Here is a 14,458-nt window from a genome sequence, read left to right as displayed (position 1 = left end):
AAACCCCATAAGACCAATGAAGTGGGTGTAAAGTGGAAGCAGTGGATGTGCAGGGAGCAGCATCTTGAGCACAAAGCACTTTATGTTGTGGATGGATTTGCACACGGTTCAGTTTCCTTCATTTATTGATAAACCCCATAAGACCAATGAAGTGGGTGTAAAGTGGAAGCAGTGGATGTGCAGAGAATAGGATTTGGAGCCCCGAGCTCTTTATCTCTGAATGTCTCCACATATTTGTAGTGTATTTGTGATGATTTCTGTGCACACACAATAGGACAGCGCAGTGACACATAATGCTCTTCTAGATGACAGGGAATCCTTCCCTTTGTTACAGCAGCAGTCCGCTAGAAGGTTTTTGTAGGTTTGGAGTTGTTACACATAGCGCGGGTTTTATCCATTTATAGTGATGACATCATTGCCCAAATCTGGGGGTCACCAGCCATTTCCACCCTTTACTCCCAGCTGGGGGGCTTTGTATCCATATACCAGATGTTCTACAGGACTAAATCTGCCATCAATGTTACTGCAAAATCAAAGGTGCCAAAACCCCTCCCCCGAGGAGTCATATATTTCTGTCCCCCTTGGTGGGAGTGGAGGTGACCCCTCTATAAGGATCTACAGTCCATACACACCCAGCACAAGGTCGGGGTCACACTACCAGACGCTTCTCGGGGCTGCAGTTCCTCTGAGCTCCACAAGGTGGGGATCTCACTTCTACCCACACAGGAAGTCTCTATGGAAGACAGACAGGAAGTGATGTCAGGTACAGACAGGAAGTGATGTCAGGTACACCGAGGACGGTCTAGGGGAGAGGTGAATCAGGAGGAAGCAGAGAGTCGACATTCCTGGATCTGGTGGCAGAGGAGGTAATACGTAGATGAACCCCTTCAGGGGGAGGAGTTGATGATAATATATTTGCTCCCAAAGCTGGCCTACATGGTTCAGTTTTATCGTTCAGCCAGCGGGATGATCATAAAAACTGAAGCGATTCCCCCATCCACACATTGGAGGTGGATGGGGAATCCTCCCCGCTGCACTCTTGTATTCTGACAATGGGGGGACTCCTCCGCTCTCAGAATACACAGATCAGCACTGAAGCTATTGGCTGCAGCTGCTGGGGGAGTGGCTTTTATCCGGCAGTGGCCACACATGGATGGAAATGTGAGCGATCCCTGCTGAACCAGCTGAATTTCCATGGATCTATGGTCACCTTCAGTGACTTCCTCCCCTCCCCCTCATCTCCTTCATGATGGAAGTCATGCTGAGATCATCTCCCATTGGCTGAGCAATATTCTCATTTGTCTCTCAGCTCCTTCTTGCTATTCCTCGTCCTGCCTGTTGTTTCCTTGGATTGATTTTCTGTGTAGTGACCCCGGCTTGGTCTCTTGGATGCGCTCGTCTGTTGCTTGCCCTGACCTTTCTCCTGATTCCTGGATCTCCTCCTCATCTCTCCTCCATATCCTCTTACACAGCTTTTCTCCACACCTGCAGTGACCCTGGGGGGAGGAAACTTGGCACCAGCACGCCGCCAAATCCATCCCCACCATTAGGGGCTCTGGAGACAATTGTCTGCTATTTACACTCCGTTCCTCCGCACGTCACCTGATCACATGACAGCTTACTTCTACAGATTCCGGACAGATTTCTGGATGGTAAAGGTCAAAGGTCACTCTTCAGTTTAGGAGAGGTAGGACGCACCCAGGAACAAGGATTTGGTTTGCATGGGAGCCTCATATAGAGGACCCCTCAAATCTCCCCATCCAAATGTCCCTCCATCCAGAGTCTATATGTCCTATGACATCACACTGACCTCACAGCTCCTCCTCCCAATGTCCCTCCATCCAGAGTCAGAGAATCCTATGACATCACACTGACCTCACAGCTCCTCCTCCCATTGTCCCTCCATCCAGAGTCTTAGAATCCTATGACCTCACACTGATCTCACAGCTCCTCCCCCCATTGTCCCTCCATCCAGAATCAGAGAATCCTATGACATCACACTGACCTCACAGCTCCTCCCCCAATGTCCCTCCATCTGGCTTTTTTCTGATGCTCTTAGGATGTGGGGTCCCTTGGTATCCTCACATGTAAAGTGGGACTGTTGGTCCTGCGTTGTATGTAATGACATCAGAATGCTGCAACAAGCCTATACCCTGCGTAGTGTGGGGGTCCTGTGGGGGGGAATTATACCTCAGCCTGAAGTGGGGCTTTAATAAAATGGAGACCTGAATGGAGAGGTGAGGAGGATTCTGGGAATATCATTTGATGTGACTATTTGTGTTCAGATGTAGAGTTTTCCTCCTGTGAAGTCTGGAGATCATATGACATCACATTGCCTCCACCTCCCTCCCTGATAGAAGAGAGAAAGAAGAAGAAGATTCTAGAAGTCACCAGAGAGATCACTGAGCTGCTGACAGGAGAGGTGAGCGGTGCCGGGAATTCTGGGACATTCTCCAGTAACAGACAAGGGATGTGTCTGGATGGTGACTGTATCATTGTGTGTGTCAGGTTCCTATAAGGTGTCAGGGTGTCACTGTCTATTTCTCCATGGAGGAGTGGGAGTATTTAGAAGGACACAAGGATCTCTACAAGGACGTCATGATGGACAATCAGCCGCCCCTCACATCACCGGGTAAGAGGAGACTTTATTGTAAAGGAGAGAGCAGTACGGAGGATCCACCTAGATCCCCCATCATCTGATAAACACATAGAAACAATGGATTCAGTCAGTGTGTGTGTTTCCTACAGATGGATCCAGTCATGGGAACCCACCAGAGAGATGTCCCCGTCCTCTGTATTCCCGGGATTCCACACAGGAAGGTCACACCATCCCTCACCATCATCAGGTAGATGATGACAATTATTGGTAGTTGTGATTTATACACAGCATGTTTGTTACAATGAATGTTTTATTATATCTTTCAGAGTGGAATCCTCGGGGATGATAATATTGATGTTAAAGAAGAGTATAAAGAGGAGGATGAGGAGTATGGAGTGATGGAGGAGTTTTCAGAAGGACACAAGGATATGATGGAGCCACCTAATACCAGGAACCCACCAGAGAGATGTCCCCATCCTCTGTATTCCCGGGATTCCACACAGGAAGGTCACACCATCCCTCACTATTACAAGGTTGGTGGGATGGAGCATCTAGAACATGGACTTGTAGAGACTATGGGCTCCAATCACAAAGCGGTATCTTCCCGTATCCCAGTATGTAGTAAGATGCTGCATTCTGTTTTTTAGTAGTGAATCCTGCGGGTAATTTACCACTGGTGTCCATAGCAACACTTGTAAATAGCTTGTTGTTAAGGAGAGGGCAGCCGCCAGTGTCCTCAACAACCAGTAAACAAGGAGCGGACGGTCCCCAAGTTCCCCGCTGACAGCTGTAACAGGTCTGGATTTTGAGGGGAACCCCGATGCCAAAATAATAAAAATAAAGGTGTGGTTTCCCCTCCAAAATCAATACCAGACCCTTAGTGAGTGCCCACCTTCCTCCTGAACCATAACAGGCCACATATCCTCAACATGGGGTGGGTGCTTCAGGTCAGGGGCAGTCTGCCACCCCAAAAGCACCTTATCTCCATGTCGATAGGGACAAGGGTCCCTTCCCCACAACCCTGGGCAGTGGGTGGGGGGCTTATTGGAATCTGGAAGCCATATTTAACAAGGGGGCCCCCAGATCCCGGCCCCCCACAATGTGAATGAGTATAGAGTACATAGTACCCCTATTCATTCACCAAAAAAAGTGTAAAAAAAACTGGAAGACATTTTTGACAAAAAAATAAAGACAAACATCCCCCTGATGTAGATCCATCGATGATCCAATCACGATACTCGCTGTCATCGCTGACTCAAAGAAAAAACAAAGCTCCCCTCCTGCCATCTGACAGCTCCGCCGCCTCCTACTTCTAAATAAACTAAGGAAAGCTACCACCCTGTGACATCACTGGGTGGCCTTGCCCTCTTGTGGCGTCACCAATACAACATGCCCCGGTCAGTGACATCACCAATACAACATGCCCCGGTCAGTGATGTCACCAATACAACATGCCCCGGTCAGTGACATCACCAATACAACATGCCCCGGTCAGTGAGGTCACCGAGTGGCACCGCCCCTTAGTATATTCAGTGGCGGGAGGCAGCAGAGCTGTCAGACAGAGGGGAGTCTTCATTGGGAGCGGAGCTTTTCTTTCCGAGTCAGCGGTGACAGCGAGCATCGTGATTGATGATGGATCTACACCGGGGGGGACATTTCGCTTTATTTTTTCTTTTTTGATAAAGGACTTGTCAAAAACTGCCTGCTGTCTTTTTGACAGAGTACTTTGTTGGGGTGAATAATTAGGGGTACCATGTACCCCATACTCATTCACATGGGGTGAGGGATTTCAGGGTCCCCTTGTTACATTTTGTAAGTCCTCTGCCTGCAAACCCCCACAGCCACTAGCCTGGGTTGTAGGGAAGAGTCCCTTGTCCTCATCAACATGGATAAGGTGCTCTGGGGAAGCAAAGCCCCCCCACCCCATGTGAAGGGCACGTGGCTTGGTATGTTTCAGGAGGCGGGGTCGCTTGCTCATCCCCCCCTTTCCTGACTTGCCATGCTGCATGCTCAGATAAGAGTCTGGTATGTTTTTTTTTATTTTGGCAAGGGGTCCTCCTCAAAATCCATACCAGACCGGAGGGGGAACCCCACACAATTTTTTTAATATTTTGTTGCAGGTAATTCTTTTTTTTAGATTTATCGGTTGCTTAGGACGCGGCAGCCGCTCGCTCCCTAACAACCATGTTGTTTACTGGTTGTTAAGGATGCCAGCGGCCGCCCACTCTTTACCAAGCAGTACACATTTCCTGAATGCCGCATGTCTCCACCACTAATTAATGACCGCATGCATTTCATTCTTTATTTCCTTCTGTGAATGTAACGCCTGTTCATGCGGTATTTACTGAGCGTGTTCAGTGTTTGTGGTCAATACCGCAACACGGGATAGGAAATGGACAGTTTCAGGATGGCATGCGGTATTTAGGGGAAATGTACCCACATATCACATGTGATCTGCTTCTGTGAAGGGAGACAATGTGTGGATTTTGTGTGTGATGTCACAATCATAAATCTTACATTTTACAGATGATATTTTCTCTCATTTCCTTGATTTAGAGTGGAGATCCAATCGATATAGAATTTGAGGTGAAATCAGAAGAAGAAGAGGCGTATGTGAGGGATGATCAGCAGTCTATGGAGGAGAATGGAATAACGGGGACATTTATAGAGGAGGACACTCCTACAGAGATCAGCACAGGTGGGTCATGAACACTAAATCCATTCCTCCACCCATACTGCTCACTGATTGGTCCAGAGTAGGGCGGGGACTGGGTGATATCAGCCTGTAATCCCCTGGTCACTTTCCTGAGCTGTGTTCCCCGTCCTGTATTCCTGGATTTCTCTCGGATAATCTTCCTTCTCTGTGCTGCAGACACAATTTATGTCTCTAGACTGGATTTATGGAGGTTCTGGGGTTCAGCTGGCAGAAAAATGTTCATTACATCACAAGTGTTACTAGACCTAGACACCTGGGGTGTGTGCTTTGAGTCTTTTACTCCATGTCTGGGTCTAGTAAGATCTCTGACAGAACAATCGTCCCAGAGTTACAAGTCACTGAGTGCAGTCTCAGGAGATGGGAGGCAGCGGTGTGGGACCTCTGCAACTTGTCTACAGTCGACATTTAAACTTCTATGGTTTGCTGAATACCAATATTATGAGTCCTGACCCCTGCACTATATACTCTATGTTGTACATTACATACTCCTGACTCCTGCACTATATACTCTATGTTGTACATTACATACTCCTGACCCCTGCACTATATACTCTATGTTGTACATTACATACTCCTGACCCCTGCACTATATACTCTATGTTGTACATTACATCCGCCTGACCCCTGCACTATATACGTTATGTTGTACATTCCATAGTCCTGACTTCTGCTCTCCCCCCCTCCCCCCACTGCTATATATACACATAATATGGAGTCTCTTTTGTTCCCCCCATTTCCTCCCAGCTGGACATTTTATATCGGATGATGTGATTGGAGCACAGACTTTTACATGGTGATAATAATGTGATAACATCCTCGAACTTTGGACCCTTAAACAGAAAGTGATAATGAGGGAGGAGTCAATACCCCAATGATGGTGGTCTTCAGGATCAGTCCAGTCTTCATCTTGGTTGTTCTCCCCCATCCTCACTCTCTGACCTCTGGTGGTGCTCAGCCCCGCTGTTCTTCATGACTAAATCATGGAGTAAATAAGGAAGTGCAGTACTTCTTGTGTTGGGAAGATGGCGATGAGTGATAGAGGGGGTGGGGACCCTCGTCCTATAATCCCCTCATCACTGTCCCTCCTATAAAAGACAGTTCTGGTTGTTTCCTCACTCTCTGACTAAGGTCCATGAATAAAGAAATGACCTGGTAGGAGATCAGAGGAGCCATTTCCTAGTTCCCTTGAGGGTGGAATTGTAAGCTCCTCAGAGACCAAGCTGCCTCATGTGGGCGGAGTCCTGGTTGGGGGAACGGGGATTTGTCCCGTCCTAACATTTGGGGGTATTTGTCCCGTCCTGACATTTGGGGGTATTTGTACCGTCCTGACATTTGGGGGTATTTGTACCATCCTGACATTTGGGGGGATTTGTCCCGTCCTGACATTTGGGGGGATTTGAACCAATCAGCTCCTGTCTAGTAATCCTCTTTGTCTTTGTATTTTAGTCCATGGCCGGGAGATGAGGAAAACCTCCGAGGATTGTCTCACTTTGTCTCCAGACTGGAAAGTAGAAGATGAGGACATCACACAGTATAGTCCAGGAGAAAACCCGGCTCCCTCCAATGTCCATCCGTCACCACCCAGTGTAGATGGACCATCGGATTCCTCGTATCCTGAGAAACCTCAGACTGTGCGGGACCGGGCCGGCCTTCCAACAGGGAAGAGGTTCTCCTGTACTGAGTGCGGGAAATGTTTCAGTTCTAAATCCCATCTTAATGTGCATAAAAGATTTCACATGGAGGAGAAGCCACATTCCTGTCCTGAGTGCGGGAAATGTTTTACAAGTAAGTCCAATCTTTACAAACACCAGAGATCTCACACAGGGGAGAAGCCGTATTCCTGTCCTGAGTGTGGGAAATGTTTTTCAGAGAAGTCCAGTCTTTACTCACATCAGAGATCTCACACAGGGGAAAAGCCGTATTCCTGTCCCGAGTGCGGGAAATGTTTTTCAAAGATGACCTATCTGTGCACGCATCAGAGATCTCACACGGGGAAGAAGCCGTATTCCTGTTCTGAGTGCGGGAAATGTTTTTTTACTGAAGTCCAGTCTTCACAGACATCAGAGATCTCACACAGGGGAGAAGCCGTATTCCTGTCCTGAGTGTGGGAAATGTTTTTCAGAGAAGTCCAGTATTTACACACATCAGAGATCTCACACAGGGGAAAAGCCGTATTCCTGTCCCGAGTGCGGGAAATGTTTTTCAAAGATGACCTATCTGTGCACACATCAGAGATCTCACACGGGGAAGAAGCCGTATTCCTGTGCTGAGTGCGGGAAATGTTTTTTTACTGAAGTCCAGTCTTCACAGACATCAGAGATCTCACACGGGGGAGAAGCCATATTCCTGTCCTGAGTGTGGGAAATATTTTTCAGGCAAGTCCCATCTATACAAACATCAGAGATCTCACACAGGGGAGAAGCCATATTCCTGTCCAGAATGTGGGAAATGTTTTTCAGACAAGTCCCATTTATACACACATCAGAGATCTCATACAGGGGAGAAGGCATATTCCTGTCCAGAATGTGGGAAATGTTTTTCAGACAAGTCCCATTTATACACACATCAGAGATCTCATACAGAGGAGAAGGCATATTCCTGTCCTGAGTGTGGGAAATGTTTTACAAGGAAGTCTAATCTTTACAAACATCAGAGATCTCACACAGAAAGAAGCCACTTTCTGTCCTGAGTGAGGGAAACTGAGGTCCTGTCTCCCTTTACATCAGGGGTCCCACACAACCCTGGAGGTGTATTAGTGCCATGAGTGCGGGAAATGTCTTCTAGATGAATGTTGCTGGACATCCCAGCTCTCATGTGCGGAAGAAGCACACCCTGATATACACCTCAGATATACTCCATGGCTGATCTTCATCATGGAACAAACAGTCCATAAGGAGATCAGAGGTCCCCAAAGACATGGATGAAGTGCAGTAAATGTCGGGGTGCAGAGTGGTCAGTAGATCCTGGAAATGAAGGACACAACTTCGGCCCTTCTTGGGTGTCGGAGTTGCGTTTCCTGATATTGATATAGCGGGTTACAGAGCTAGAAGCCGGGAGAGCCCAGATCTCGTTATCGGGGAACTTTACACAGACAACAAGAACTTCTGAAGTTGATGTCCTTCATTTCAAGGCTCTACAGAACAGTGGTGACCCCGAAGTGTCTCTCTGTCTTCAGTCCATCCTTCTCCCATCCCCCAACAGGAGGGAAGGAGAACTCCGCCCCAAACTAGGGGGGAACTTTCCTCTCATTATTTCCCTTGGCTTCTGTGTGGGTTTGGGTGGTTGGAGGAGTGCGGCACGAGAGGGAACACAGCTTGTTGTTCTATGTCTACATATGGGGTCTGGGTAGAGGGGATCCACCAGAAAATATTTCTACTCTTTGATTTTGTTGAAATCATTTCTGTTTTCACTTTGAAGGGCGATATTTTGTGTGGTTTGTAAAAGGGATTGGCCCAATAGATACCACCCCACTTAGAGAATAGATGGACTAATATGACCAGCATTCATTCAGCCATGTCACATGTTGGGATCTTTTCTACAATACTTTGTTATAATAATGGAACACGTTGTGTATTGTATTGTACACCAATAATAATGACTCCGCCCCCACATTCCAGACAAGGGATCTTCCTGACCAATCAGATTCCTTCCTTTGTTATTTCCTGATTCTATGATTACAATCTTGTTAGAAGTAAAACTATAATAAAGAATTTATTGAGTGAAAAGAATTGTGTGTGTCGGGGCCACGATGGGGATCTTTGGGGCCCAAACATTTCTCACAGGAGACACTTCACAAGCCTTTACAGGTCATCCAGTTTCTGGTTCACCATGAATAATGGCCCAGAGTGCAGGGGTCAGGAGACTACTTCATACAGCCCTGCAAACAACGTGCAGTGGTCAGGAGTATGTGATTTACATCCCAGAGTACAGAGTGTAGTGGTCAGGAGTATGTGATTTACATCCCAGAGTACAGAGTGTAGTGGTCAGGAGTTACATCCCAGAGTACAGAGTGCAGTGGTCAGGAGTATGTGATTTACATCCCAGAGTGCAGTGGTCAGGAGTATGTGATTTCCATCCCAGAGTACAGAGTGTAGTGGTCAAGAGTATGTGATTTACATCCCAGAGTACAGAATGTAGTGGTCAGGAGTATGTGATTTACATCCCAGAGTACAGAGTGTAGTGGTCAGGAGTATGTGATTTACATCCCAGAGTACAGAGTGTAGTGGTCAGGAGTATGTGATTTACATCCCAGAGTACAGAGTGTAGTGGTCAGGAGTATGTGATTTCCATCACAGAGTGCAGTGGTCAGGAGTATGTGATTTACCTCCCAGAGTACAGAGTGTAGTGGTCAGGAGTATGTGATTTACCTCCCAGAGTACAGAGTGTAGTGGTCAGGAGTATGTGATTTACCTCCCAGAGTACAGAGTGTAGTGGTCAGGAGTATGTGATTTACATCCCAGAGTACAGAGTGTAGTGGTCAGGAGTATGTGATTTACATCCCAGAGTACAGAGTGTAGTGGTCAGGAGTATGTGATTTACATCCCAGAGTACAGAGTGTAGTGGTCAGGAGTATGTGATTTACATCCCAGAGTACAGAGTGTAGTGGTCAGGAGTATGTGATTTACATCCCAGAGTACAGAGTGCAGTGGTCAGGAGTATGTGATTTACATCTCAGAGTACAGAGTGCAGTGGTCAGGAGTATGTGATTTCCATCCCAGAGTCCAGAGTGCAGTGGTCAGGAGTATGTGATTTCCATCCCAGAGTACAGAGTGTAGTGGTCAGGAGTATGTGATTTCCATCCCAGAGTGCAGAGTGTAGTGGTCAGGAGTATGTGATTTCCATCCCAGAGTGCAGAGTGTAGTGGTCAGGAGTATGTGATTTCCATCCCAGAGTACAGAGTGTAGTGGTCAGGAGTATGTGATTTACATCGAGGAGTGTAGTGGTCAGGAGTATATGATATACAGTCCCTATACAGAGTGAAGTAGTCAGAAGTAGTATGTCATGTATGTCACAGTGGGTAAGATCATGTCTTATACAGCCCAGCATTTAGAAGTGGTCATCGGTCAGGAGCATGTCATACATGGCTCAGAAAAAAAAGTGCAGTGGTTAGGAACATGTCATGTACAGCCCTTTGTACAGAGTGCAATGGTCAGGTTTATATCTTAGGTCTGTGTACAGAGTGCAATGTTCAGGAGTATATCATATACAGCCCTGTGTACAGAGTGCAGTGGTCAGTGTTATATCTTAGGCCTGTGTACAGAGTGCAGTGGTCAGGAGTATATCATATACAGCCCTGTGTACAGAGCACAGTGGCCATGAATATATCATATACAGCCTTGTGTACAGTGTGCAGTGGTCAGGATTATATCTTAGGCCTGTGTACAGAGCGCAGTGGTCAGGAGTATGTCATATACAGCCCTGTGTGTAGAGTGCAGTGGTCAGGAACATGTCATAAACTGCCCTGTGTATAGAGTGCAGTGGTCAGGAGTATATCATATACAGCCCTGTGTACAGAGCGCAGTGGTCAGGAACATGTCATATACTGCCCTGTGTACAGAGCGCAGTGGTCAGGAACATGTCATATACTGCCCTGTATATATTGTGCAGTGGTCAGGAGTATGTCATATACTGCCCAGCATGCATAGTACAATGGTCAGGATTTTGTGGAAGAACAAAAATATTTTCTTTCCAAGATAACCCCTAAGAGGAGATCACCACGAGCCCTGAAGGAAGTTTTCCTTGTATGGACATGACCAATTAGAAGCGTATACGTAGCCCAGTAACACTGCTCACCACCCTTGCATTATCTTGCATATATAAACTCACTTTTTCATTCCAATAAACTAGAAGTTTTCACAGACTAAACGTGTGTCAGTGTGGCTTTCTTCATATGTGTGCACTAAAGAGCTAGCATGATTAATTAGGACAGGAACAGATAATCATCGGACACTTAGTCCGGCTAAATCACTCCCATAACAAGCTGCTTGCTGTGGGGGCACTCAACAGGAGGGAGGGGCTGGGAGCCCCTGTGGGGGACCCGAGAAGAGGAGGATCCAGGCTGCTCTGTGCAAACCCATCACACACAGCAGTAAGTATGACATGTTTGTTTTAAATGAAAAAAAATGTTGCCTTTACAATCACTTTAAGTCTCGTTTACTAATGGACACGACACCCTCCGACACCCACAGACCATAAACAAAGCAAAAGTGACACATAAATGTGACAGCAAATAACCAACCCAACAACCTGACTATAATACATTGTGTACAATGGAGGGAAGCTGACATACACCGGGCAGACCCAGGACTAGTAATCAGGGGAGCAGAGATGGGGGAACAGGATGCAGGAAACCAGAATCAGGGGAAAGTATATAAGATACAGGATGCAGGATCCAGCAGGGAAGCGGCTCATAGGCAGAACACTGAGGAACTGATGAAAACTACGGGGGGATTATATACCTTCCCAGCAGCCAGCATCAGGTGGAGCCTCATTACTGACACCCTCTGTCTGCTGGGAGACAAAGCAATGTCTCCTCTATACTTCCTCCTGACTCACCTCTCACCCAGAGCTTCCTGTCTGTACCTGACATCACTTCCTGTCTACCTGACATCACTTCCTGTCTGTACCTGACATCACTATCTGTTTATACCTATATCACTTCCCATCTGTACCTGACATCACTTCCTGTCTGTACCTGACATCACTTCCCATCTGTACCTGACACCACTTCCTGTATGTACCTGACATCATTTCCCATCTGTACCCGACATTATTTCTCGTCTGTACCCAACATCACTTTTCATCTGTACCTGACACCACTTCCCATCTGTACCTGACATCACTTTTCATCTGTACCTGACACCACTTCCCATCTGTACCTGACACCACTTCCTGTATGTACCTGACATCATTTCCCATCTGTACCTGACATCATTTCCCATCTGTACCCGACATTATTTCTCGTCTGTACCCGACATCACTTTTCATCTGTACCTGACACCACTTCCCATCTGTACCTGACATAATTTCCCGTCTGTACCTGATATCAGTTCCCGTCTGTACCTGACATCACTTCCCGTCTGTACCTGACATCACTTCCCGTCTGTACCTGACATCACTTACCATCTATACCTGACATCACTTCCCGTATGTACCTGACATCACTTTCTCTGTGTACCTGACATCACTTCCCATCTGTACCTGACATCATTTCCTGTCTGTACTCGACATCACTTCCCATCTGTACCCGACATCACTTTCCATCTGTACCTGACATCACTTCCTGTATGTACCTGACATCACTTCTCATGTGTACCTGACATCACTTACCATCTATACCTGATATCACTTCCCGTCTATACCTGACATCACTTCCCATCTGTACCTGTCATTACTTTCTGTCTGTACCTGACATCACTTCCTGTCTGTACCTGACATCACTTCCTGTCTGGGTAGAAGGGCGCTCTCCACCTGGTGGAGCTCAGAGGAACTGCAGCTCTAAGAAATGTCTCATAGTTTGAACCTTGTTGTTGTTTCAAAGCATTCTCCAATGATCATGTCCATGTCTGGCAGATTCCAGGACACTTCAAAGTGGCAGTGAGGTGACGACTCCGGAACACTCTCTGGGTTCCATCACCAGGCACTGCAATTATACCCGACTGCTGGGAGCCGGCATCTCCTTTCCTACAGTGAAAGTATAATTGTGACATCAGCAGAGAGGCAGCCGGAGGGTGGGATCAGGTAAGTACCACCCCTGACCACCAATGCTGGGCTGGGGGTACACTTTATTCTCACTGACACCAACAATGGCATTTGTTTTATCTAACTGACACCAACAATGGAACTTATTTTATCTCACTGACACCAACAATGGAACTTATTTTATCTCACTGACACCAATGGGGCTTATTTATCTCACTGACACCAACAATGGGGCTTATTTTATCTCACTGACACCAATGATGGATGTCAAGGAAATCATGCCCACGGTGACTGGGTAACTGGAGTGAGATCCTTGATTGGTGGAGAATGAATGAGGGTGGAGCTTTCTCTGAATTCTCATCTGCTGTATTTTTAACTGAAATTTTGCCTTTCATAAATCATTGCACTAATATTGTGTAAAATAATAAAAATCATAAAACATCAGAACTACTAACAATTTATCCTCTAGTGTGTCTGCTGTTGTGAAGAAATATATATAATATTTGGGGGTTTTAAGTAATTTTAAGGTATAAATGGTCTTTAAAACATGTAAACAAAAAAAATGTAAAATGTCTCCAGGACTCCATGGACCCCTTCATTCCACACAGTCTCCAGGAACCGGGAAACCACAGAGAAACCAAGTGTCCCCCGACTTCCTCTCCAGGCTGGGATGTCCCCCTGGTTGGGTGCCCCCTACAGTAGAAGAAGCAGACTGCACCGGCCTACATCTTCTTTATGCTTTGTCTGATCAGGATGGCGGTCATTTCTCCCTGAACACGGAGCTCCCTAAACACAAGGTAAACGTGGTGCAGCATTGAGCCCCGTCCAGCTGTAGTGTAGACTTTGACAGGCTGCAGGCAGCGGGGCTGGACGCTGTACCTGTGCCTACCAGGTGTATTATAATGCCAGCATTGCACCCACAGGGGCTGGACCCCCCATGTACAAGGGGCCTAAGAGATACCATCAGCTGGTGTCCCATTCCATCAGACCCCTATAACTGGAAGAGGACATATTTGGGGGGATGTGTTGTAGAAGAACCCAGACCACAGTATTGTGTGATGAAATTATAATTCAACTTTATTAATCATATATATGTGACACTTTAACAGAAGAAAAGAGATAGATTGTTTACATTTCAAGGATCTATTTATACCATTTATATCATCTATGCTAAGAAACTCATTAACACAAGCCACACCCCTCATTAATACCAGCCCACTTATGTGACCCTCTAAACATCCAAATCCCTGTAAATTCCCAGAAAACACTTTCATGTTTTATCCATAACAAGCTGATTGAGTACAAGAGAACCCCGAGCCCTTCCTGCTCATTCCCACACAAGTCCATGTCACCATCTACAAGGTGAGAGGACCTGATGGAGAACAAGACCATGACCACCAGGACCATCGCCTGACTGAAGCCATGCTCACATTTCTTTCTAA

The 14,458-nt window shown here is 46.6% G+C and overlaps 1 protein-coding gene across 1 annotated transcript; it reads left to right on the top strand.

Annotated features, from left to right (window-relative positions):
• Window positions 1–780: 780 nt before the first annotated feature.
• On the top strand, window positions 781–8,671 carry LOC149469363 (uncharacterized). Its single transcript, XM_089669383.1, has 4 exons — window positions 781–866; window positions 2,286–2,422; window positions 2,509–2,632; window positions 6,762–8,671. Exons 3-4 carry the CDS (start codon window positions 2,548–2,550, stop codon window positions 7,415–7,417), a joined length of 741 nt encoding a protein of 246 aa, XP_089525509.1. The 5' UTR covers window positions 781–866; window positions 2,286–2,422; window positions 2,509–2,547; the 3' UTR covers window positions 7,418–8,671.
• Window positions 8,672–14,458: the final 5,787 nt, after the last annotated feature.

This window comes from Staurois parvus, unplaced genomic scaffold, assembly GCF_062004578.1.
Source record: "Staurois parvus isolate SC_StPar_1 unplaced genomic scaffold, SC_StPar_1.0 ptg000073l, whole genome shotgun sequence".
NCBI lineage: Eukaryota > Metazoa > Chordata > Amphibia > Anura > Ranidae > Staurois > Staurois parvus.
This window is presented reverse-complemented; position numbering and strand designations above follow the sequence as displayed.

Coding starts and splice junctions, on each gene's coding strand:
- LOC149469363 (XM_089669383.1), top strand. CDS start 2,548: ATGGAGGAGTGGGAGTATTTAGAAGGACACAAGGATCTCTACAAGGAC. Junction 2,633..6,761: donor GCCGCCCCTCACATCACCGG/GTAAGAGGAGAC, acceptor TTTGTATTTTAG/TCCATGGCCGGGAGATGAGG.